The 26711-nt window shown below is 35.4% G+C and overlaps 2 protein-coding genes across 6 annotated transcripts; both read right to left on the reverse strand.

Annotated features, from left to right (window-relative positions):
* Positions 1-1225: 1225 nt before the first annotated feature.
* On the reverse strand, positions 1226-20109 carry LOC123875338 (transmembrane protein 245). Of its 2 annotated transcripts, XM_045921107.1 has the most exons (14): positions 19592-20109; positions 18987-19133; positions 18380-18608; positions 17412-17982; positions 16762-16933; positions 15779-15946; positions 15367-15378; positions 13804-13996; positions 13405-13589; positions 12634-12768; positions 12246-12342; positions 7266-7437; positions 5998-6177; positions 1226-3794 (listed from the first exon to the last, which is right to left on the reverse strand). In XM_045921107.1, the coding sequence occupies exons 1-14, from the start codon at positions 19952-19954 to the stop codon at positions 3776-3778; spliced, it is 2643 nt and encodes an 880-aa protein (XP_045777063.1). In that variant the 5' UTR covers positions 19955-20109; the 3' UTR covers positions 1226-3775. The 2 variants fall into 2 exon arrangements, with proteins under 2 accessions (XP_045777063.1, XP_045777064.1); XM_045921108.1 differs by lacking the exon at positions 15367-15378 and having other exon boundaries at positions 19592-20108.
* Positions 8156-11869, reverse strand: LOC123875339. Of its 4 annotated transcripts, none has more exons than XM_045921113.1 (3): positions 11399-11869; positions 10175-10357; positions 8156-9684 (listed from the first exon to the last, which is right to left on the reverse strand). In XM_045921113.1, exons 2-3 carry the CDS (start codon positions 10328-10330, stop codon positions 8200-8202), a joined length of 1641 nt encoding a protein of 546 aa, XP_045777069.1. In that variant the 5' UTR covers positions 10331-10357; positions 11399-11869; the 3' UTR covers positions 8156-8199. The 4 variants fall into 4 exon arrangements, with proteins under 4 accessions (XP_045777069.1, XP_045777067.1, XP_045777068.1 ...); XM_045921111.1 differs by having other exon boundaries at positions 10175-10851; XM_045921112.1 differs by having other exon boundaries at positions 10175-10453; positions 11298-11869.
* Positions 20110-26711: the final 6602 nt, after the last annotated feature.

Below are 26711 nucleotides of genomic sequence, written 5' to 3' on the forward strand. Positions count from 1 at the left end.
TATTTTGAAATACTTGGTGTAACCAGAATGCTAGCAAAAATTTAGCGTTATTTACCTCAACACAATCCAATGCCAATAACAATTTGCCTTATCTTGTAGTTTTAGTGATTTAGTATTCTTCAAACCCGCATTGTATGGCGTGCAAAACTCGGGTCAATGCCCCACCTACGCGGCCACAGAATATTGTAATAGTACTATGCGGGATTGACTTCGAGTGACCTATTTTCGGAACGTTCGTTGACCTCGAGCCGTCAGTCAGATGTTATATTTGAAACATATTGTGAAGTTTTAAAAATTACAGAATTTAAAAAAAAAACGACTACGAAAACTATTTTTTCATGGTATTTTATCAGTACCTACTATAACCTGCCATCGTTTTTGCTAGCGTTCTGGTTACATTGTATAACAATGATCCATGATTTACTCATAATCCATGGGATCAATATAGATTGCTTCTATATGTAACATCGTCAAATATTTCGACTGTGAACTTGCAACCAGTTCTATCTCAATTTTAATAACTTTACAGAATAAAGGGGAGAAAATTGTTTCCTTCAGCTAATTAGTAATTGTATAGGTATATCTGCCAATGTAGGTAAAGCTTCGTTAGTGTAATAGTCCGTCATAGACTATAGGTAGGTACGTATCATTATACGTATATATGACTGGGGTAGTCCGTACAAATTGAGTTCTCACGCGCTATTTTAACTTTGTGTCTACTGTCATGTAAAAAGTACGGTTCACCAGCTTCACCTTTAAAATGACACACAAAGTCAAAATGGCGCGAGAGAACTCATTTTATAGGCATTATACTTGCTTTTCATTGTTTCAAACTCTCTGGAACTGTGACAGTGTAGAGTAAAATCACAACCCTTCCTTTTGGCTTTGCCGCAGTCGGGTAAAAAGTGTCAAAAAATTGAGCTAAGACATGTTGCCAGTTCACAGTCGATTTTTGGGATGAAGGCAATAAGAAAATAAAAGGCATTTTTAAAAAGGCAACTCAATTACATTTATTTTCGCTTATAATGAGTTTGCGTGCGTTTAATACTTAATATATTTGCAGTACAATAATTGCGTATAAATTAATTTTTGGACGATTCTTCTTGAACTGGTAAGGGCTTTTTGTTTTGTTTGAATATTGAATATAGTTTATTTTACAATAGCAGCTAATTAACATACAAGATATTGCTTACTTACAATGTGATTATTTAAATATTTGTTACTATTTAAAATGACATGGAGGACAAGTATCAGAAGGAATAATTCTTGAACATTTTTAAGTTGTAAGACGTAAGTATACATTCTGCAAAGTGGACGTTTTATCATGCATGGACTTCGATAGACAAAATAAAATGCTGAGTTTTGCGAAAGAATTTTAATAAGGGGCCCTTACCTACATAAACTAGGCACTATATTCTAAAAATAATGAAAGTAATTTAGCGGTAGTGAAGTCAGACAAGCTGTTAAAAAGTGCTTCTGAACATTTCACAAGAAAAGTTGAAATTGACGACAGCTTGCCTTTCAGTAAAACTAAAACTAAATTAAACCCCATTATAAAACATTCTCTACAAAAAATTGAGGAGAAATAAAAATCTCAAAATAAATATCTATCTAATAATGACAAATAATTTGATATAAATATAAATAGTGCGAAGGCTAGTGCAGTCTGCTAAGCGTGTCACTTTATATCTGTGACGAAAATTAAAAAAAATCAATCTTTATTAGAAGAAGATTGTTTTTTTTTTAATTAAAGTGAGGCATGTATTGTCCAAATGTTCAGAAAGTTTAGACTATTAATATATGGATATTCAAAAATTTGATTTTGGTAAGACTTTTTGTATAAAAGATTGTCACGAAAATGTACTTACACCGAAAACCTACACTGCACTGCTAGGACAATAAGGGATGCATTATAAGATCACTTACATAATCATTCATACTTAAGTTTGTTACTTAATTTATTTGATAACCAACCTTTTCCACGACTTCGTCTGCTTGGGTTCAGGGTCTAGTAACTAGTTGCACCAAACTTCTCTTACGTCTATGGTCTTTTTTATTATTAGAGTCTATGGTATACACTTTATGCGAAATCTCTAATTTCTAGATCCATTGGTTTGAGTTGAGTTTATATGTCGATCAGTCAGTATCTCCTTTTATCTCTTTCTATACCAATTGCAAAGAAGTAAAATTAGTTAGTTTGTGAGTTAATGTGTAAGGGATAATCTCCGGAACTTAAGATACGATTCCGAAATTTTTTCACTGTAACATTTTTAGATATTATGCACGAGTGCTACAAATTATATCATGCGGACGAAATTGGGCAAAAGCTAGTAATCAGATAAACGTACGTTTAAAAGTAAACGGGAGGGATGAAAGCCAAAAAAGTAGATCAAATCTGTCATACTATAGTCGCAAGTACGCCTCTCAAAAATAATAATGTTTTACAAATCTAATATTATTCAAAAACACTGTTGAGCTATTAGGATTTTGCCCCAGCTTGCTAAGCCATTAGAAAGACATGGCATAAATAAGCTATAACCTACAGAATAACGTAATTGCACAAGTTACTTATACTTACATTAATAAGTTACAAATGTTAGTTTGGCATGCGTTGATAAACGATAAGCGTCATTTTGGCTCATATTAAAACTTAATAATATTACTAATATTTATTAAATAAATACAGTGTAACTACATATAAATACGGTGCTGGTGCTAATTTGTATGTACGCAAATCTAAACAAACAGGGATCCTACTGCGGTAGTTTGACATTGTTGCCACAAGAATATGGTATTCTTGTGGCAACAATGTCAAATTCAGCAATCACAACAATATAATCATTGAAATTGTGGTAAATTATTGATGCAGCTTATGCGGAATCGACCAGCAGATCTAAGTGTTCTTTTGTCCTATCCTTTACATATTTTCCATTTGTATATAGATACGACTATGAATTTTAGGAGCATTAAGTAATTTAGATATTTGTGTACAGCCAAATTAGCATCGTCACCTTATAAGTGTAATATTTACACCTTATAACGTGTATTATAATATTAACATTATAATATATAATTATCTCAGTAATACAATGACGTTTCGATATTACAAGTAATAATAAATATATGATTTAAAAGGCGTGCTTATTATCTAATAATTTCAATATTTTTATATTTTATAATATACTAATTACTAAATATTATAAAGTAAAAATTATAATCGGATTTTATGAGCCTTTCGTATAAAATTCAGATACCTACTATTATTATAATTCTTACTCTTATTGTCAATGTATTTACAAACAAAAAGTTTTTAATTGAGTCAGTCAATCAATTCAGAAGTCAATTTTAATACTTTGAGAGATTAAATCCACTTCCGCTGTCAGTTTTAAGTTTGCTTACCATTTGAAATTATCGATTTAAATAAAAAAAGTACGTCAAATTACGTCAGACGTTTATGACGTCACATCTATGTATTTCATACAAGCTCCCTTAAATTTTGATTTAATAGTTAGGCAGGAGTGGAGACGTATAATCAAGCATGCCGCAACACTCAAGTAACGCCCACGATCGTATGTCAAGAGCGAATCAACACAGAATAACAATTAGTTTTTAATAATGCCTGGGAAAGGTGCTCTTTTAAACGTTCGTGTCGCGAAGCCGGCTCAACTCTACAATCTGAGCGATACGCCTGTCTTTTCCGTCTCATAACTCCAAATGTGGGTTAAACCCTATCGAGATTTCCTCTCCACGTGTTACAATGTTAGTCCATGCATGTTCACAGATAAGCACCGAGCCTGTAAAGAAATATCCATATGTTTTAGTATTATATAAATAGGAAGATGATATTATAATATCTTAATTGGGATTGTGCCTACGTCAAGAATAAGTTCTTAGTAATTAATAAGTTTAAAATTCCAAAATTAGTTTTCATTTTTAAAAATATAGATTTAACTAAAAAAGTACGCTAAGTAATTTCAAATGTTTATGACGTCACATCTATGTATTTCATACAAGCTCGCTTACTAAGCGAGCGTTTTGAAGTTTGATAAAAAGTTGCCGATTTGACTAGTAGGCACCATCCCTATTGTTAATACCTCTACAGTACACGCAGCAAATATTAAGAAAATGCATGTCATGCATGAAGACATCATGCACATTGCACATGCTAGTTGAATAAATGAAATGAAAATATTGGTACCTACATTTTTTCAATAATGTATCTTTCTTTCATTTGACGTATATTGCCACAAATTGTTGTATTAAATCGTTATACAATAAGATTTAAAGACAATTAAACATTAAAAAAATCGTTGCTAGCACTTACAAGCATGTGCAAGTGTTTCTTACAAACTAAAACTGTTTGGCACTTTAAAACACTTCTATAAAAGATGGCAGTCTCAAAACACTTGTTCTATTTAGTGTTCATTTGAAAAAATATCTGAGTTTTTCTCAAGTCATGTCTGGTTTTACTACAAAAAAATTATATATTTGAATTGTGTTTACATAAATGATAATATATGAAAACTGTAACTATCTCACAAATTGTTGTATTTAGAATCATTCTAACTATTATTTTGCAAGTTGAAATAGCCTAGCCCTGCTTTGTAATGACTAGCTTTAAAGTATTTAAATGATTAATAAGTGCATGGCAATCGGGTATTATTATGAGTTTAGTTTGAACAAGACATCATATGCTGTAGAAGTGCGTGCGAAAAATGGTATTAGTTGCAATAGAATAAAACGTGCATTGACTCCACAAACACATATGATATTATAAACAATACACACCTCACTTTAAAAAACATTCCAATAACGACCTAAATAAAGAAAACTTTAGTAAAACAATATATTAGGTATATTTGGAAACATTCATAATAATTATATTAAAAAAATATGGTTCCTATGTACAATGTATGCGATTTTCAGATCTATTTATATTTGCGACGAGGAAGTTAAACTTTTACGCTGGCCATACACGATCAAGTTTACCGTCAGGCCTCATTTACACGAGAGCTTTTATTCTTTATTCCTTCTTTATTTGCATTCATGTTTTACATCATAAAAAATATAATTATACTACAACATGAAGCCCGTCAGGGCGTTGCAAAGTATAACATTGGTAATTATAGGTTTGACGTTAATTTTTTAACGTCCGTTAATAAAGCGTACAAATAGAACAAATGTATTCCCAAGTATCTGTTCACACGTCAACGCTTTTTTACGTGTGTAACTTGGGAATACATTTGTTCTATTTGGACGCTTTTTTAACGGACGTTAAAAAACCTCTCGTGTAATGAGACCTAAGTTTGCAGCGAACTCGAAGCGGCGTTCAGTCAACTGAAATCCATAGACCGTGATATCTTGCACATTAATAGCCGTACACCGTCAAGTTTATTGGACGCCCCTTCAAGTCCCCTGCAAACTTGATCGTATATGGCCAGCCTTACACCGCTTGATTCAACTATGCAAGTGAATATTAGTGATAATGATTATTCACCAATGTAGATTATAGGATAGTAACCAACATTTAAAAAAAATTATTTTATCAGTTCATTTGATTTATGCCAAAACTTAGTTAAATCCACACTCACAAACAGCAATTTTTCCACCTATTTTAAAACATTTTATGTAATATGTAAATGAAAAAATCCATAAAAACAATGAATCCGATTCGTTAACAATTTATATTACATAGTTTATATTTCAAAACAAAGTAAATAAACAAACAACCATTAGATTACAAAATGCATATATCAAAACCAACGAAAAATTATTCTGATCTATGAATAATCACTTAAGTTAAAAATAAATATTTCAAGATTTATGATGACTTAAGTACAAAGATTATTATGCAAGGAGAATTACTAAAAGACTTTTATCAACAAATTACTAATAATTAATTTAAATTTTTTAACATTAATAAAGAGTTATCAATTTATAAAGAGTAGAATATTCTGTGCATAGAACTGAAATTTAGGTATATTATGTCACATTTACCTGACGCGTGAATGCAAAGCGGCCCGCTCTTCCGAAGGAGTGTCCCGGAGGAAGGAAGAGGATAAATTGAGTACCACCATGAGGCAACACAGAAGCAATGGTCCAAGAATAGCACCTTCGGGGCCTAAGTAGAAGATGCCGCCCGCTATGGCAAGCCCAGTTACATACGGATGACCGCCACTAAAAATAAAGAAAAAAATTTGAAAAAATCAGTAGAGTTTACTCGTATTTTTTTCTTAAATTTATATGACAGCCATTTTTTAAAAATTATTTGTTGTTATAGCGGCAATAGAAATACACATTCTGTGAAAATTTCAAATCTCTAACTATTACGGTTCAGAGATACAGCCCGCTGACAAACAGACGGACAGACGGACGGACGGATAACAGAGGCTTAGTAATAGAGTCACGTTGGCACTGTTCGCGTACGGAACCATAAATATACATTGCTTATATTTCTTACAAAGTTTTACTTGCAATTTCATCCCGGTTTATAAACCTATGAGTACCTTTGTTTTTCCGGTATAAAAAGGGTCCAGGATTCAAGCCATTACATAAATATCGGTTAGGCAGTTCAGTGGATAAAAGGTAACAAAGTTACACATTCGCAATAATCTCTTAGCTTTCCAATAATATGGGCTACTAAGTAAACAACAGAACATGTGATGAGTGATAACAAATATTATTTATTTGTATGAAATCCCCTTCGCGTAGTATCTAAAAGTAAACAGCTCAAAGATATCTCCCTTCTGTAGGAAAAGCCACATTTTGCGGAATTTTAGCTTGTATGAAATACATTGATGTGATGTCATAAGCATTCGACATAAAACCGGCCAAGTGCGAGTCAGACTCGCGCACCGAGGGTTCCGTACTCGGGTATTTTTCCGACATTTTGCATAACAAATCATTATGCTTAAAAATAAATAAAAATCTGTTTTAGAATGTACAGTTAAAGCCCTTTCATACGATACCCCACTTGGCATAGTTATCTTACTTTGAAAATTAAAACACATTTAATTTTTTTTTCTGTGATGTAACCACAAACTCACGGTTTTCAGATTTATTTACTTGTGCTATAAGACCTACCTACCTACCAAATTTCATGATTCTAGGTCAATGGGAAGTACCCTATAGGTTTTCTTGACAGACACGACGGACGGACGGACAGACAGACAGACAACAAAGTGATCCTATAAGGGTTCCGTTTTTTTTTGAGGTATGGAACCCTAAAAATTGTCGTAGATAATAAGAAGCTACGTAACACTCACTCTTTTATCTCGGCGTAAACTGCTGCATCGAGGAAGGCAATCGGGGCAGCCTGGGCCAACGGCAACAGACAAGCCGCCATCGGCCTACCCTGCAGCCAGACGTCGAGCGCTGCCGGTATACCCGCTAAGTACGGCCCGAGGAACGGCGCTGCACCTAACACTGCCGCTAATACTAGAAACCCAAAATATGGAGTGACGTCATATGTTTTCAACAGAAGAACTCCAGACGTTTAAGATAGAATGGCAAACCGTGAAACGACCGAACCAACGAACGTGGCACCTCAATGGCTGAGCAGCGCGTATTTTTACCCATAAATAATTGAATTGGGTGTCTCACAATACCTGACCAATTACCAAAAAACCAATTGTCTCAAGTCCGATTATCATTGTTTTTTTACATGCATTAATTTTGTCTTGATTTTTCTATATCATTAAAAATACTAAGGATTAAAGCAAGACGTTTTGCTATAAACAGTACTTAGGTTGATATATTCTATAGTAAGTCAGAGTTAAAACGAGACGGATTTATATGCGTGACATACATCTTTCTCGTTTTAACCCTAAGACTTCTGCGCAAAGTCAAAGTACGCTCTTACATCTTAGCAGTAAACGACTTAGTTGGTGTATATTTTCCTTCTGACCCGGATGGATTGCTTTAAATTGTAGATTGCACGTAAAAAAGTATGTAAATGCATTGAATCACAATTGAAACAAGCTCTTGGAACATTAAAGCTATTGCTGTGTGTCTTGTTGTATAATTATATTTTGAAAATTGTTGTTTGGTATTAATCTCGTTTTACTTGTATAATTCCCAAATAGAACCTAAGCTTTATAACTAACTAAAACTTAAATGTAAAAGTACAATTTGAGGGGCAAAGAAGTCAACAAAATATTATGTACACATTTATTTTTCATTGATAACTAGTAACTACAGTTAAAGTTGGTTTAATTTGTTATCATCCTGTCTTGGTGTGCGTAGTTGGGCGTAGACGTATTTGTAAAAATCCAAGGCTCGTTGGCGATTATAAACGTTATCGTTCCTACACTGCGTACCTATACAGTGACTAACGTATTCTTCCTTCGGGGGAGCCTTCTCCGTCGGCCTATTCCGAGTTCTACTTGTGCTCCTCAAAGTCTCAACGAAATCTTTGGATGAATCAAAAACAAACTTTATCAAAGTCCTGTTTGTCAGGTTTAGATGACTATCTTTTAAAAGATCATCCTTGTCGATGGCTGTCATGGCGGCGCCTGTATCACTGCTGAGACTGTTCGCTTGTCTGATCAAATAAAACGTAGGCGCTGGTTCGGTCACTTCATCGTCAGTCGTGACTTCGTTGTTATTATTATTACTTGATTGCTTATCATTGTAGAGTAAGCACATTACTTGGGGATCAAGATTTAAATGACACATATCTAGTTCCAACAGTAATTTGACCACTTCGACCGGCAGTATACAATGCGTTACCAAGCATGTGTTATTATTAGCCAAATTCAGTATTAAGTTGTTTTGTTCATTGTACGTGGCTGAATTTAAAAATGAAATGTTTCGGCAGCGGCAATCAATTTTGTTTTCGCGAAATGTGATTTGGGTTCCAGCGGACTTACAACTCGCATGATCGAAATATAGTGAGTATGGTTCGACATTCTTGAACGTATTTCTTGAGAAATTGATGTACTTTTTATTCGAACGTTTTTTTGAACATCTAACGTTTGCCACAGCGTTGCTTTTTATAGATTCAAACGTGTTATCCGATATCTCAGTGTTCACAGAGTTTGTGGTTATACCATTTGCACATACTTCTTTGAACTTATTGCTAACTAAAAATAAATTATCCGATGAAATATTCATTACGTTTGCTATTACGTCCGCAAAAACATTCGAGGAAATTTTCACCGTGAAACTCTGGACAGTTATAGCTTTGAAATCCATATTTTCAAATTTGCTGTTTATAATAGAAAACAGAGTATTATTACTTCCCATAAAAGCTTCTATACCTTCAGTTTGGATATCTGTTATTGTTACATTTTCAAATTCCACACTTTTAATACCACTGACATTGTAGATGGCTCTGGTATTGATCGAGTTAATTTTACTGTTAATAACGTGCAGCTTTTTGAATGAAGCCGCTCCCATACATTTCAGTTCCGTGTTAGTATTGGGAGATTTAAATATATTCCTTGGAAAGGATACGATTTCTCTGACATTTTCAATTCTCACTTCTGGCGGTGTTTGCAATAGTGAATTGCTAGACAGTGAAATGAACTCGAGCCTATCACAATCTTTGATGATCAATTTCTGCAACCGAGAAGCACGTTGCAATATAGGACAATCGAGCACTACTCTTAAGTCTCTACAATTCTGAACCGTGATACTGTGGATTTGGTCAGTGTAAAAGTCCTTTAGATGGATAATGAAATCCTAGAACAAAAATAAACTTTTTAATAATAATCAGATAGGTATAATAAGCAAATTATTATAAAAAAGTCGATATGATGAATGTTTCACAGAGACAGAAAAATTTAATGGCAGGCATCTTATGAAGATGTTACTTAGCGGGCGATGTAGAGAGCTTTGCTTGGAGTTTGTCTATGTGATCAAATCAGACATGAGGAGATCCGTAGGAGAACCAGAGTAACCGACATAGCTCAACAGGTTGCGAAGCTGAAATGGTAAACCGATACATTGGGGTCCTAAGGTACTAGAACATGAACCTCGCACCGGAAAGCGCAGCATTAGTAGACCCCCCACTAGGTGGAAAGATGACACCAAACGAGTCACAGGGTCCCGCTGGATTCAGGCGGCACAAGACGGTGGCGTGTGGAAATCCCTACCTATGTCTAGCAGTGGACGTCTATGGGTTGATAATGATAATGATGATGATCACTGAGGTACATATTGTGGTACTTACACTACTTCTCACAGCCGAACAGGTGTAAACAATCTCATTAGGAACGTTGTTAGTACAAGACCATTCAGGATAGTGGCAGTTTGTGAAGTTAATCCGTACTCCAATCGTAAAAGGAATCAGCACCGTTAAAGCGAACGCAACACCTCTCTTGCACATTGTCACAACAACGGTGATGTAATCCGACTTCAACGTAGAGGTATAAAAAATTATCGCGTCAAAGGCAAGTAATAAAAATGTGACACGGGACACGAATGGGCATCATCGCGTGATAATGGTTGACTAAAATGTAAGAAGCGGCAGAAATATTTAAATTTATTTATCAATCGAGAGCTACACTTTAATCTAGGCTCAATGACCCGGTCGAGATTAGTTCATAAATACAAAAAAACTATACAGGTTAGGTTTATAAATATTTAAAAGCTTATTTATTTGAGCTTTCCTTAGGTTTTATTTAGCGAAAATGCCTCTAACGATCTTGGGGGTCTTAAGTACTTATTAATCAAAATTATTCGATTTTTTAATGAATAATATGGGTATACCTATGGATGGAAGATGTATCCTTGCGTAACTTAGCCGAAGATTCATTTATATAGAATCACCACCAAAATAATTGTCAATGATTTAACTTCAGCCGAATTTAATATATATATATAGAACAAATAAAAGAATTGCTCATTCTATATTTAGGGATAGACAGTAAATAAAAATTTAAGCACAGGCATATTTGTTGTTTGGTCAATACAAATATTAGCCGTAAGATATTATCAGTTAGCTGCCTAACTAGACGACGGCACTGGTGAACTGGTGAACACTGTAGTCTTATAAGTGAGAGGCCCCAGGTTCGATTTCCGGCAGGGGCAATTTGGGAATTTATAAATGCTGAATTGTCACTTGTCTGGTCAGACTAAGACCGTTGGCTAGTTACCACCCTTATTAACAAAACTACCATACTTCCAAGTTAGCCCGCTTAGACCGCATCATCATCAGCGGAGTGATTCGCTAACTCAGTGCCTAACACTGAATAATAGCCACTGAGCTCATTTCTTAAACCATTAAAGGTTTTCTACGAAAAAATATTTTAGTATCACCCAGAAAAGCAGCAATGTAGAACTAACCAACCAACCTCGGCTTAGACACTGACTTAGCGAATCAGCTGGTGAGGTTGTAGTCAAGGGCTAATTTGTAATAGAATAAAATAAGACAAAATTTATTTTAGTTAATAACTGTATAAAATTATTTTTGATGTATGCTATTTTTAAACGTGGTGTTGTATTTGATAACGGTCGTCCGTCCCTCATAAATATAGAGGAATATAATGGTTCATATAAGTTTGTTTTTGTACCACTTTGTAATCTTTCCGCCAAAGGTTGTCTGTAGGAGATTGCTTATAGCAATAATATCTAAGGCTAAGGGCACATGTTCATATAAAGTTTGACTGAAATTCTTTGAAAAATTCACTTTGTAAATTACATAGCGGAATTTAATTTAAAATTTAGAAAGTAGAAACATATTAAAATGGGCTTCGCCAATGTGTATGGGTATGGCGAAAAGCCAATTTAGTATTGGTAAATTTTAAGTATAGGTTTTATGGAATCCATAATTTTGAATATGCTATAATCAGGTAGGTAAGTAGTATAAGTAAATCATAATGATAGTGTAACAATTTGAGAAAGTAGCTGTACTGTCATGTCAAAAGTCCATTTTTTCTTCTCTTCTGGCTTTACAAAGATTATCCAATGTCAAGTTTGTAACTTTATTTGTAACAAATTAGGAAAACTATATAAGTATGGACATCGTCTGTGCCGGCGCTCACCGACACACGCGCGCGCCCCTTTAGAGGGCTTCCCAGTCAGTTCCGCCACCAAAAACACCAGTAAAACATAAAACCCGGCCACTTTTAACAAAAAAAAAAAAAACACTCCAAAAAGGCAGCGCACGCGCGCCAGCAAACACCAACACAAACGAAATCAAAAGTCCGATTTAGTACAGTAAAATGAACTTTTGACATTAGTCTTGACACAGAGCAAATATAGTGAGTACTTTCTCAAAATTGATGTATTATTCATCTCACCTGAGGGCAAATAAACGACTTTGGCACCAAACAAATTGTGCACGAGCCACGTCCAAAGCCCGTAGAATAGTGCCATTTTGAAAGATGCTCTGAACACCTAAACAAAAAAATATTTTTTAGAATTCTGACTTTTTATTACAATGCTATGCGTTTAAGTTTAAAACGTATGGTTTGGTTTTAAATGCAAAACGGCGGAAACCTCATATTGATTCCTCAATAATTTCATAAAAACCGTTTTAATTTAGATATATTTATCAATGTACTTTTCTGCAGGGGTTATATTAATAGAGTCAAACTTTTCCTGTGCTATTTTATTATTAAAAAAAAAGTTTTTTGCGTTGTGGTCTGCCCAACCGTAGTAGCTATTGAGGGAGATAATTAAAGTTACCTGATTAATAGCGACAGACAGTGCAAGGCCAAGCTTCGGGCCAAAATTGGGTTGGACGCGTGTGATCACTTCCACTGGCTTGTAGAGAGCGTTGCTTGAAGCCAGCAAGTAGAACAGCGTTGTGAAAAACACCACCTATTGAATAGCATTTTATTTATAACTATAGTACGCGACAGATCGAGATGGCGATCGGGGTATGAGGCGGGGGGACGCCCCGCACACCCGCGTTGTCCCGCACCAAGTTAGCGCCGGGGGCTGTGTGGGTGTGTGGGGCATCCCCACTCCAATTGCCATCTCGACCTGTCGAGTACTGTAGACTAGATGACCTTCTCCCGTGTGGATTTAAGTTCTTAGAAATCCTGTAGGAATTCTGGGATAAAAAGTGTTCTGTCAGTCTCCAGGATGCAAGCTATCTTTGCACCAAATAGATGATGATGCCCGCGTTTTCGTCGATGTGGATTAGGTTTTTAAAGAAATCTGTGGGAACTCTTTGATTTTACGGGACCAAATACGGCCTATGATGTAATACGCTCTTTGTACCAAATATCCGTGAAAAGCTAGCAGACAGACAGATACAGTTTCTCATTTATAATAAGTATTAATATTGATATGGATAATAAGGATATATTAAAAAAAATGACTGGCATATCAAGGTACAATCAAAATAGCGTGTTTTTGATCGTTAAAAATACACACATAGACTACTGATGATAAAACTATTAACCAGCGTCATAAACTGAAGTATCATCTCTGAATGAACAATTGACTCACCAAATTAATGAACATGTTTATAATAGCACCGCCGCCACATAGCAGGAGGGATGTGAAGGCGCCCAAAGAGCCAGCCAACAGCGATACATTGCTGGCCAAAGGGGCCCACATGCCCGTCGCAATCGCACCGAGAGTGCCCACATTGGCTTGCACCCATGTGATGATCCCGCTGTAGTCGAACATACCTATAAAACACAAACCTTGATGTAAAAAACCGGCCAAGTGCGAGCCAGACTCGCGGACTGAGGGTTCCGCACTCGGGTATTTTTTCCAACATTTTGCACGATAAATCCCGATTTTTGAAAAACCTACATCCACGCGAACGAAGTCGCGGGCATCAGCTAGTCAATTTCTAAAGTTCAAACATGACCAAAGAGGCGCCATTTCTATTTTACTTACCAGAAGAGGAAGAAACGTCGTTGACCAGATTGTCCCAAGAGTCTTGAACAGCTGAGCCGTCTACCTGAGGGCCCAACTGTGAAGCAAAGGTACCCGAAACCCAGCTTTGGTACACGCGGTCCCAGAGTTCCAGAACCTGCTGTTCTACGCGCGCTATCTTCTCTGGATCGCCTTCTTTGAGAATGCTTTTAACCTATTTGTGAGCAAATAGGTTATTTACATTCTATTGTGCTTGTGACATTTTTATTAGACAATCTTGCGATAAACAAATCGAAACAATATATTTTTTACTGTTCATGTTATACATTCTCCATTCACATTTCATATTCCAATAAGTTTCTTATGTTTTTGTTGAAAATACAATACGCAATGACATTATACCATAGACATGTTACGTTCACATAAAATTCGTGCTCGGTAATGAGTAAGATAGAATGAGACGATACAAAACGCACGAGAATAGAAGGGATTGTGCTCTACAAATGTGAGAAGAATCGTAATTTAAGTCTTCAACGTAACATATTATCTACTTCTATTTTAATAATATATAACATAATTGATGTAACTACTGATCTTTATATTACTTATTCTGGGCATGCTGTTTAAATAATAAAATATTGTTTCAGTATGCAACGAGAAGAAGAAGCATATTTTATTTCTTTTAGTATTCAAGACTGGACTGCAACAAAATAGCGCTAGGTTACTCTTTATTAGAGGTAGTTAGAAAGAGAACAAATAAATAGATATATTATGAGGCTTCCCTAAAATATTAATTCAAATTATAAACAAAAACAGACTATGGCTGAGTTATAGAGCGGACTTTGACTTTGCTCAAACTTAAGAGGGGTCTCTCCGTAACTCGCTCCATACAAACGTAGTTCGTCTCTCATTTGAATATTAACCAATCATACTCAATGGAATTTTGTATAAACGTTCCGGGAACTAATATCTATGCCTGTGGTTTTCCAGATTTCCGTTAAAATATTCGGTTTCAAAGTTACGCGGTCTTAAAAATTCACATCAAATCTTTGAGCCCCTGTAATTCTAAAACTATATATTTTTAGAAAAATCTAAAACACCATAGGCACAGATATTAGTTTCTAGAATATGTCTGCGAAATTTAATGGGCTTTGGTTGCTTTATATTCAAATGAAATTGGAACTACGATTGTATGGAGTAAGTGACGGAGAGAGCCATGTTAAGACACTGCTAAAACGAGATAGCGTTATACCGCCAGCATAATTCTGTCTCGTTTTAACCAAAACTTAAGGCTAAGCAAAGTCAAAGTGTGCTCTTTAGATTTCAACCAATACGAGTTGTGCAAACATCACTTGATAATTAATCTTTAATTTTAAATACGTATCAAAAATTGGTGCTTGAAAACAACATTGACACTATTTTAAGCAAAAATATTCCATTTCAATTAAATTTTAATTTTTGAGAGATCACATAAAGAGCTAATAATTCCTTATTTGATTAGATTGACCTACCAGGTCGATTATACAGTTAGTGAGGCTTTGTGAATGCACATAAATAAAATATTGTGCATTAAGACAAACTTACGTATCGCATTATCTGGCGTTGATCCAATGGTTGGCATAAAAATAGACAAATAATTATTTTATTTCATCAACGTCATTGACGTAATGGTAACACAATACACACGAAAGGCCAATAGGAAAGAATTTTAAACTATTAGTGATCAGTTTTATTTTAAGGGACTGTTATATTGAATTTGCAGAAAATTCGATTACTAAGGAATCTTATGTTTTCCAAAATCATATCACATATTTAATTGCAGTGCATATTTGATTGGGTAAAATGCATTCAAAAAAATGTTACCTTTCAAATAATTTGCTAAAAATCATATTTTTCAATGTACAAAGTAGTAGGTACAAATACATACATAATAATTAAGGTATCACCTGAATTGGGAGCAAATCTCGGATTTAAATAAAGTAGCATTTGTATTTACCCCAGTAGAAATTCCTTCTCTGCCATAAGTGTATGCATTGTCAATGAGCGAATCTAATTTTTCTTCCCAACCTTCAGGTAAATATGCGTGAAGTTCGCTGTTTTGTACAAAGGTGCTGTTCAAAAGACTTCCACTAAGTCGTACTACAACTATCGCTTCAGAGTAAATCTAGAAATAATATATCATTGTATGCAGTAGGTACCTACCACTAAATATTAGAAATAGAGCTTTCTTATGGAACAAAAAGTTTAATTTGCCATAATCCATGAAAAACATTCTTAAATATAGAAAACTAAATGATCCCTGCAAGTTCATCTATGTGGATTTAGATATTTTATAAATCCTATGGAAATTCTTCGATTTATAGGGACCAAAAGTTGCCTATGGGATTGATTCTATCAAAATCGGTTAAACGGATAAGCTGTGAAAGGCTAACAGACAAACAGACACACTTTCGCATTTATAATATAAATAAAGTATGGATTAAGGCGCATGAGACGGGTCTGCCCGCGAAATCCAAAATTAATTTGGGTTTTAAGTTAAATAGTTTGAATAATGTGTTTGACATGAGTTACTCACAAATTAGTCGATACTATAACTAATTTTTTAAACTGGACCCTTTCAAGTAAAGATTTTTATATAAACCTGTGAAGATGATACTGCCATTGGCGCAATTAAAATGCCATAAGCCTTTGTCGTATCAGTTTACAAATTGCGAAAAACCGAATTAAATTTGAATTTCGCGGGCAGACCCGTCTCATGCCCCTTAAGCTTTCTTAGATTTTTCAGAAAAGTAACACATGCTTATATATCTATCCAAATGGAGATAAGCGGTAACTTCAGTTTCGTAGATCTGTCACTGTCACTCACAGCTGTAACAGTTAGTCACTGCAATATGACGATTTTATTTGATGTAACTGTTTAGGGAATGGATAAATGTTAGTTATTTAAGTTAGAAATCTATATATTATGTGAATATTTACCTGTATACATATGAAAATAGTAGTAACAGCTACAAAGAATATTAGCCCAATGATAACAATGCACGTGGACACTGTATCGATTGACTCGTACGCCACATCGATGACGCTGCGGTTAAAAATCGACATCATCTTACGAATACCACGGATTTCAGCCGGTACTAACGCTGACTTCCTAAAATTATGTTAAAAATTAAACAAACATTTTAACAAAAAGCTGATGAATTTTCTGACCTAAAGCTTTTTATTTTAAAGTGAAAAATTCAGTATCACCAATTTTAAATTAACCAGATTTCCACTTGCAGCGCTGGCTGTAGATGTATGGAAAAACTTGACCTTTAAAATAAGGCCGTTAAGATCCATTTTAATTTGACGCGGAAATGTTAAGATGCTCTAATGTGTTCTATTAACCATAGACTCAAATGAATGGTTTTTACATTATGGCAACTACAACAAATTTCATTTAGACCAGGCAGGAGTCATATTTAATTGGCGATTTAAAAATATAGTCTGGAAGGGCATTAATTTTTTTTCCTTACCATAAAGCTCCATTATATAATGGGCTAATAAGTAATTTTATTCTAGCTTAAAGTTCTACTTATGAATAATTTGTTATTTGGTCATTAATTTGAGAGCATAAATTAAAATATTACCTGTCATTCCACCAACCAGAAATTTTAGACATGAGATTGTTGTACTGATTTTCGAAAAACAACCAAACTCCAAAGAAATTCAACAATATCTTGATGATATTGATCACCAAAAAGAACAACATAACTGGTAACAACCAAATATACTTCCATATCAACATACAAAAGCACCCAAAGAAAAGGAGCTTGAAGTAAAGAGCTGTTTCGTCATCATTGAAGTTGTTTCTGATGTAGTTTTCATCTAAAGACCTTTGTTTGAAGGAGGCTAAAAGGCGATTTTCGAATGGCATTTTTGTTTTTGGGCTTGGTAAAGGTAAAGCTGACAATGTTCTGGTTTTAAATAACATTTTGGCTTTTCTTGGTGAACTTTGAATAGGTTCGTTGCCTGTCCAGCTATCGCTTTTGGTTATTTGTTCTGGGGTTACAGGAGGATCAACTTCTGGAGTTGATTCTTTTTCACCGACACCTTGGATTGCCTCTTCAGGTTTTTCATCTATCTTTTCTAGTGTAGCAGCTTCTAAGTTTTGATTGGTTATAACTGCATGGAATGCTGTCATTATCGAAGCTTCTGGATCTACAACATAAAATATTAGCTTTTTATTAACAGTTCCTCATGCATCAATTATGATTTTTTATACAAATATTTATAAATTTGTATACCTAAAAGATTAAGCATTTACCTATTTGTTTCTTGGATGATGACCAAATATTGCAATATAATTTTATTTTGTGTGGTGCCCAAACCAAATATTAGCCAGCATAACACATATCTACCTGTCTTTGTATAAAGGATCTTAAATAGTTTTTTAAAGTGTCAAAATGAACAACACATGAACACCATCACTTGATGGGTAAACATTACTCAAAAGCAGGTTTAAGCCATGCAGTACTATAAAATATTACCTAATGGATGAGAACTGAAAACCCACGTAGCTAACTAAATGTCAGTTTATAAACTACTCAGCACTCACCTTTTAAAAGCAGCTGTTTATGAACATACAGTATTTCCAATGCAAAACCAGTTATTCCTATAGCTTGCAGCCATATGAACATGTACACTTTATATGGTCCTGCCAGATTAGCTATACAGCTTGCGATTACCAGCCAAAGAATATGAGATGTTACTCGAAATATACCAGCTCTTGAGGGACTCCAGAGAAAATAAACACTTATTAAGTATGCAAGAGCAAATGTTAATGTCTGGAATAGAGAATTTTAAATATTATAATAATCTACCAAAGGCACAATTTTATTACAAAGTGGATTTAAGCACAGGTTTTTGATAGCAACTCAAATTTTAGTTACTTCCTTACTTAAGCTTTAGTTAGCTGTCAGAATTTTTGTATTTATTGTTATATTATTATAGGTACTAGATATTTCTATAATAAAAATAATAACCTAATATCACTAAGTTAGATACTTGATAGATGGAACAATTAAAATAAACAGTTCAAGTGATCATTCATGGGCATGGTACCCAAAATGATGCCCTTTCTGAATTGCCCTTGGGCAAAATAAGTGCCAGCCCTAAGATCACCTGAAACATACTGAATCAATTTGTTTATTGCATATACTCACAATATAAGAGCTGCATAGCTTGATGAGAAGTGTTGTGGTGAAGCTGATGAAACTGACAAGCTGCCAGAAAATGCAGGCAAAGCTCCTTGGTATAGCACTGTACACCCATGGCAAAATAAATATTGCAGATAGCAACCCTATGACAGACTGGAAAGATAAATACAATTTATTTGTGTTATCAATTACTTTTCAAAAGAAACTATATAAATAAGTAAATAGTATAAAAAGTATCATTTCATTCTAAAATTACCAATTTTTTACTTCTTATTCCTTTCATCATCATTAATCTGTCACCAGCTACTACCGATATTAAATGTTTAAAGTTAAATCACACAGAATAGAGTAAATTAAAGGAAATTTGTTTTAGAGCTAAATCAAATCTTAAAACCTACAAATACAGACATAACACCACTCAATTTAGCATTCTAAAATGATGAAGCTTAGAAACCAAAATTAAACATACTTAACAGTTTTATAAAACTGCCACACCTTTTAAAGCACCCATTCATTTTGGACTGTAGATTTATGGCAACATTTCTTACCAGCAGATCACATCGTAGTCAACTTGTAACAAAATAATAAAGACAAAAACTTAAAATTCATACCTTATAATGTTCTTTGAACTGTTGTCCAACAGTATCAGAGGCATAATTCACAACATTGACCGGGATTATCATCAACCCATATATCACAGACGAATTTGATTTCTCCAGATCTTGAAACCATGACTTGATTTTCTTGGATAGTTTGTACTTGAAAGGGTGGAGTAAGGATCCAACAAGTAGCGCCCAAAACAACGGTTTAAAAAAAGGTTCCAAGATTAAAAATAGAACATAGAATGCTGCACAACAAATCGCAAGGATAAAAAGGGCGAAGGCGTTGTAAAATCCATGTTTCATGGGCTTTTCATTCCCTTCCGACAAACCTCCGATAATATTAAAAATATTTTCAAACGGTGACTGTTGCATTGCTGGTAGATCTCATAGGGATGATTAACACTAATAATTAAATCAAACGAATCTAAGAACAAGTAAATGAATTTAATTCTAATGAGATCATCGTAATTTTTGCTTTTCGGCAAAATTCGACTATTTTGACATTTTTGATAGGCCACAAATCATTGTCTAATGTCAGTGTCACTGTCAAAAACCGTCCAAAAACTAACGACGGTCTTCGACAAAAAAGCTGCGTTTAGTATCTTATCAAGTTATCTTACAGTAGGAGTGGGTAAGATTGATGTAATACCGGGAGATTTTAGGATGCCGTTTAAACCGCAGATGAATGAATAATACTTTATGATTTAAACACAGGCGTAATAAAACATAATAGATATAATTTTTGTGAAATTATGTGTTCCTAAAGGTCGAACTTTGGTTTAACTAGAGTTGAACTAGTGTTGGACTAGAGTTGAAATAGTGTTGAACTACAGTTGAAATCGAATTGAACTAGTATAGAACTAGAGTCTGTCTGGTTGTCCGTCTGTCTGTCTGTCCACCACCAGTGTGTACCTTAGTCTGTATCTTAGATTAAGGCATAATATATTATAGATGTAGTTAGTATAGTTGTAGAAGTTATTATTCTTATTAGCTCCATAGTCCTTACGCACGTAACTTCGCAAAGTTACCTAAAGCTGCGTGCCCGGGATCGAACCCCCGATCTCCCGAATAGAAGGCGGACAAGGCTATCACGGTTCTATTACAGTATTACTTAAATATTACAAGTAAGTAGGTATAGTGACTGTGAGAAAACATGACTAAGGGACTTTAACCATACTTACGAAACATTTTTTCATCAAGCGAATGACTTAGCAAATCGGGGAACGAATACTTTTAGGCCATTTTTTGAACCTTTTGCCAAACTTAGATACGAAGCGTTTCTTTATGAGATTCTGTTTCTCTTACAAAGTTATTATTATACCTACTATCAAAAGGTATGAACTAGATACAGGCACGAAGGTTAAATAAAAATGATTGATTTTGAAATATAATAATTATTAATAATTAGGTACCCTCTGCCAGACCCTTAAAACTTTATTTTTATCCAAACTATATGTATACTATAGACCCTTACACTTTATCCAAACTTCATACCTAGTCGCTCCCTGTGCTGGGGACAATACGCAGAGAAACTTTCAGCTTTTATAAAATAACGAAGGTCTGGCACGCGCTAGCTCTCTCTATACTACATCCTCTACTAAATACTTTGTATTCTGGAAAATAAAAGAGTTTTCACGAGATCTTTAAAAACTAAATTCACGCGGACGAAGTCGCGGGCATCATCTAGTCTAAATATACATATATGAGAGAAAAAGGTGACAGACTGATTGACTAATCTATCACCGCACATCTCAAACTACTGGACGCATCGGGCTGAAAAGCATGCAGATAGCAGATTATGCAGTAGATATCTGCTATGAAAGGTTATTCGAAAGTTCAACCCCTAACGGGTTAAAATAGTGGTTTGATATGTGTAGTCCACGTGGATGAAGTTTAATATAACACGACTTGTCTTTGAGTTTTTGTTTAGTTCTGCATCTGTTATCCATCGTGTTCGGCTTCACCCGTAGATATCTCTTAAAAGTTTAAAACAGTTCCAAGGATTTAATTCGCATCGATCGCGCTCACGTCATCCGTGCCGGGGTTAACCGCGAAAGCTCCGTACCAACGAAATCAATTGCTGCTTTTATCTAAAATTGCCTTTGCGGACTTATTTTGCTCACAAAAAATGTTAGGTACTTTTTATCAACTTTTTATCTAGGTATGATATAAAAAAAAAGTTGACTGACTCAATCAACTGACTGAATCAACGCACAGCTCAAGCTCAAACTAATGGATGGATGGCATGCAGGTACCTATTCTATCCTTCATATTAAAAACGCAGCACTTGCAAAATAACGGTTCGGAAAAACTACACTTTTCCTTAGCTAAAATTTTCATGCAAGTAAAATTAAAAAATTAAATTTTCTGCCAAAATCCTTAGCAAAAAACATGAAATTTCCAATGAAAATTTTCCTGAAAATTATTTTTTTGTCGTGTCGGAAAGCCCCTTGGGCGTCCATTTTTGTAAAAAAGTGAAAAACTCAAAAGTGTCGATACTGCAAATAGAGTTACGAGGTCAGTATTATGACGTAAGTAGACAGACATCCGCCAAGAAAGGATTTTTGAAAACTCAACCCCTAAGCGAGTAAAATTATGGTTTGTTTGTATAGTCCGAAGTCGTGGGCATAAGCTAATGGTATAATAATTTTGCATTAATAGGCGGAGTGGTTTAATAGAGGCACGATAGTCTAGTGGTTAAGTCATCTGCCTCCTATTCGGCAGGTTGGAGCTTCGATCCCGGACACGCATCTCTAATTATTCGAAGTTTTTGCGTTTTAAACGATAAAATGCCGCTTGCTATAACGGTGGAAATATGCATACCTAAGATTTCTCCATAATCTTCTCAAAGATGTGTGAAGTCCATCCGCACTTGACCAGGCGTGGTAGATTGTGGCCTGATCCTTCTCATTCGAAGAGGAGATCCATGCTTAGTAGTGAGCCGGCGATGGGTTGATTATGATGATGGCGATGATAAATTGATTTGAGATCGTTACTTATCTAATTCATTTTATTTTTGTAATGTACTTGCCAATAGGATGTCGATTAAATCGATCGAAATATTCTGATCGAGCTTTCAGTGGTCTACTTATTTTTATATGACGGTACGACTTAAACGGAAGGAAGTTTCCACACCATATTATAATCTTCAAAACTTCTACTTGCGAAAATCGAATCCAAGATGCTCTTGGACTAGGTTACCACAAAAAAAAAATTAACGCTAAGAAAAGGTTTTTTTTCTTTTCTTTAATCTGGCTTTACTCTGATTAGCCAATGTCAAGTTTGTGATATTTTCAAGTTATTGAATTTATACAAGTATGGACTCCGTCTGCGCCGGCGCCCGCCGACATACGCGCGGCGCCCCTTTATAGCGCTTCCCAGTCAGTTCCACCACCAAAAAACACCAACTAACACAAAATCCAGCCACTCTTAACAAAAAAAACACTCCAAACAAGCACAGCACGCGCGCCAGCAAACGCCATCGCAGACGAAGTCCTAAAATAACTTTTCTGCCGAAAAATTATATATTAAGAGTGTTTAAACCTTAGATATCTACGCGGACTAAGTCGCGGGCAAAAGTTCCTGTTAATACCTACTATCGCAAAGTAGTTAAAGGTCTCTTCTCCTTAGTCCATTCACGTTTTCCAGGCTGCCTTAAAGTGAGGTGGGGAGGGGAGAGAAGGGGAATAAATTTCATGTTTTTCTATGGACTAAGAGTCAGCGCGTGCCAAACCTTCGTTATTTTATAAAAGCTAAAAGTACGTCTCTGCGTATCGTCCTTAACATAGGGAGGAACGATCATCGACTATTAAGTTTGGATCATGGTGGCTTTTGGGATAGTATTAGAAATCACGGCATGCATTGCTAGACACTTAGTATTAGTATCATGGCAACCTCCTGCCAGACACTTTTAAACTTTAAGGGCGTCTGGCAGAGTGTTGCCACGGCTTTACTTGTTATTACCTGTAAATGTTTGTTGTATAACCCCGTTATTTCCCAAAGCCACCCTAATCCAATCTTGATTGTCGCATACTGTTCTACCTGTATTGGGGACAATATGCAGAGAAACTTTCAGCTTATAAAAAATATCGAATGTCTGACGCGCGCTAGCTCTTTCTGTACTAGATCCTCTTCTGTGTGGATGATTTACTCGGCCGGAAGAAAATCTGCACTTTGCAAGCTCTGCTTCGGAAATGATTGCACGTGTTCCTTGAATTATTTTTACTTAGGATGGGATGGACACGTTGCGTTATTGATAGGTTTGTGTGTTTGTTAATGTTTTCTTGCATTCTATAGGAATTATCTAAGATCAGGTCATTTTATGGTTATTGCCTACCATGGTGCGCTGCAGCCTTGTTATTCCTTTTTTTTTATTTGTTTACACAAAACTCTATTTGTTCACAAAAAACCTATTTCTAGATTTTTATGTATCTATCTATTCTATCTCCTACTGATTGAAATAAATTGTTCAAAAGACGAGGTGATATAAAGAATTACGATTTAGGTTTTTCTTTAGATGATTTTTTTAAAGAACTTATGAGAATTAATGCAAGTGTGTTCATTCAAGCATTATTCATCAGATTCAGTTGAAATTTTGTACAGTTGTTATAGATACTTGCGTGAAGGTTTCTGATATAGTAGGTACCATCAGTGTAAAATGGATGGCCCGAGGGTCGCATTGCACGCCACCGCCTGCTGGCATTAACTAGTATAATTCAAATAGACTTTTCCAACAAGGAATCGGTGCAAAGATTTTGATACTGAGAATATCGATGATGGAGTTCCTCGTATTTAAGTATGTAATCTACCTAAGTTGAATTCAAAGAAGTAAGTATTTCAGGTTTTCTTTGTAGAGTCGTGCTTTTGAGTCAAGATTAAAAAAATATCGATCGGCATCCGACTGCAATGTCGGGTTAGTCCGAATTTACCGATTGATTCCCATTATAATGAAGGGTACATCGTTACATCGCTGTCAGAGGTGGTCGCCTCATCTCCTGGCATAGAGTCGAAGGGGTGAGTTTGGGGGGTGACCACCTATAGGCGGTGGAGGGGTAGGGGTGGTCCTGCGTGCGCATTAGCGTAGTGTCGTCTCGCTCGCATCTACGAGTACAGACTACGATGCTGCGTGCTATTTCATTAGGTCATGCGTCTGTGTTGCCAATTGTTTATATTGGTCTCGATCTACTTTCAATTGATTAATTCTTACTACAACACCTTCGATTCTTAAACCTAGTTACCGTTTAGGCCACGATAACTGTGTCAATTTCTTAAATAAACACATGTAGAGACGCTTTTATAAGTATATCTAAATATTTTACAAGCGGTCAAGTGCGAGTTGGGCTTGCATATGAAGGTTTCGTACCATCGGAAAAGATTTATTACTATGGTTTTTTTTTATTTGCATGGCGGTCATTTTGATTTTTATTATTTGTTGTTATAGCGGCAATAGACAAACTTACTACACTCTGGAAATTTCAATTCTTTACTTATTACGGGTCATGAGATAGGTACAACCCGCTCACAGATGGACGGACACACATAAACAGACGGATAGCGGAGGCTTAGTTATTACTAATGGAACCCTATTGGGTTCCGTTGGCATCCTTTGGGTACGGAATCCTAAAAGCTGTATAATAATATATTGCAGCCTAGCATTTTTAACAAACAAAATAAAATAAAATAGGTAAACCTACCTGAAACTTACAGTGGGTTGGTCTTACCTTACTTGTCCAACTATTTTAAATACATAACAATAAAATTGATAAATTCGTACGATTCTGTACTGATTGTTTGATAAAGTGTTGTAGTAAATGTACAGGGTCTTTGAAACGTAATTTCTGAGTCTTTAACTGAATAATGAACCCCTGTTCAGTTAAAGACTCAGAAATTACGTTACAAAGTACGACTTCTAATTAAGAAACCGTAGATATCTAAGTACTAGGTATGGTATTACATTTTTCATTAAAGTTCAAAAGATCAATTTACTGAGAAAACAGTAAGAGCCTGAATATGTGCCTACTGCCTACATTTAATATTGTCTCCAAAATAAAAGATACTCGAGCAGAGGGCGTACAATATGAAACATTATTATTTTATTAAAGCTCCCGAATAAATGTGCGCGCTTGTGAAAACATCCTAAGAGAGTTTTCCACAACTCACTAACACCGATTCACTGCTCGTAGCCACGCAACTTTTCACGCACACACGTGCTCGTAGGAAAATAAGCGCCTGAAAATCGCAGCGGTCCAGCGCAGCATCAATTCATCTCCCTCGCGCTCGGCACCCTGTTCCATTTCAACAGGTTTCGCCTTTCAGCAGTTGCAGTGTGGAACGCGTGCCTCTAGTAACACAGCACAAACAGAACGGCACACACGTCGTAACCGAAAACTGAAAACTCTTTCTTTCACTGACAGTTCCGACATTACCTGACATTCAGCGCCGTCCTCCGTACGGCGGCAAACCGCGTTCAGAATACGGGCCGCCACATTTCGTTACAAATACCTATTTATAAATGCACGATACTAAAAGTGCTTCCAGTGGATGAAAGTCTCGCGTCCTGTTGACGGTACGGAACTTCACGTGGGGACATGTAACTCGACTGTGCCAAAAACAATAATATAATGAACTCTCTGTAAAATATGACCATCATTACGACATGTGCGTGTTTCCAGTGATGTAATAGTGAAATGTTTCTACTGAGAGAAGTGGCGAGCTAGCGCCATGTGAATCTTTGGATTCAACCAATGTTTACCTCTTCTGTGTTGTGAATAACGGTTAGTTTAAAATGTAGTAGCTTCGTCGAGTGGCTGAACGATGTAGGACGTTAACGATATTTTAAATGCTTGACTATCGTGGACTGTAAAGCTTGTGGTTGTGATATATTAAAAGTGGAGTGCACTCGATTCTGTCCCTTCCGATTTAGGACGTACATAATAAACGGTTGTAATTTCTCGTAAGTTGTGAGCTAATTCTAGTCAAATCATAATATATTTATACACAGTAATGATTAAGTATTAATGTCCATAGATGGAAACTGTTCTAGTATTCACTTTCTTAACAAAAGTAAGAAGATAACAAGGTTGTGTGTGTTACGTTAAGAACTTTCCATTTGCAATTTCCCTTGGGTTGT

This window comes from Maniola jurtina, chromosome 19, assembly GCF_905333055.1.
Source record: "Maniola jurtina chromosome 19, ilManJurt1.1, whole genome shotgun sequence".
Lineage (NCBI taxonomy): Eukaryota > Metazoa > Arthropoda > Insecta > Lepidoptera > Nymphalidae > Maniola > Maniola jurtina.

What these genes read in the sequence shown, in the direction of transcription:
- LOC123875339 (XM_045921113.1), bottom strand. Translation starts at nt 10,330, where the DNA reads ATGTGCAAGAGAGGTGTTGCGTTCGCTTTAACGGTGCTGATTCCTTTT. An exon ending in GTTCGGCTGTGAGAAGTAGT is followed by an intron (nt 9,685 to 10,174) that starts GTAAGTACCACA and finishes TTTTTGTTCTAG; the next exon opens with GATTTCATTATCCATCTAAA.
- LOC123875338 (XM_045921107.1), bottom strand. Translation starts at nt 19,954, where the DNA reads ATGCAACAGTCACCGTTTGAAAATATTTTTAATATTATCGGAGGTTTG. An exon ending in TAAACAGCTGCTTTTAAAAG is followed by an intron (nt 17,983 to 18,379) that starts GTGAGTGCTGAG and finishes TTTATGTTGTAG; the next exon opens with ATCCAGAAGCTTCGATAATG. An exon ending in AGTCGTTTATTTGCCCTCAG is followed by an intron (nt 7,438 to 12,245) that starts GTGAGATGAATA and finishes TTGGGTTTCTAG; the next exon opens with TATTAGCGGCAGTGTTAGGT.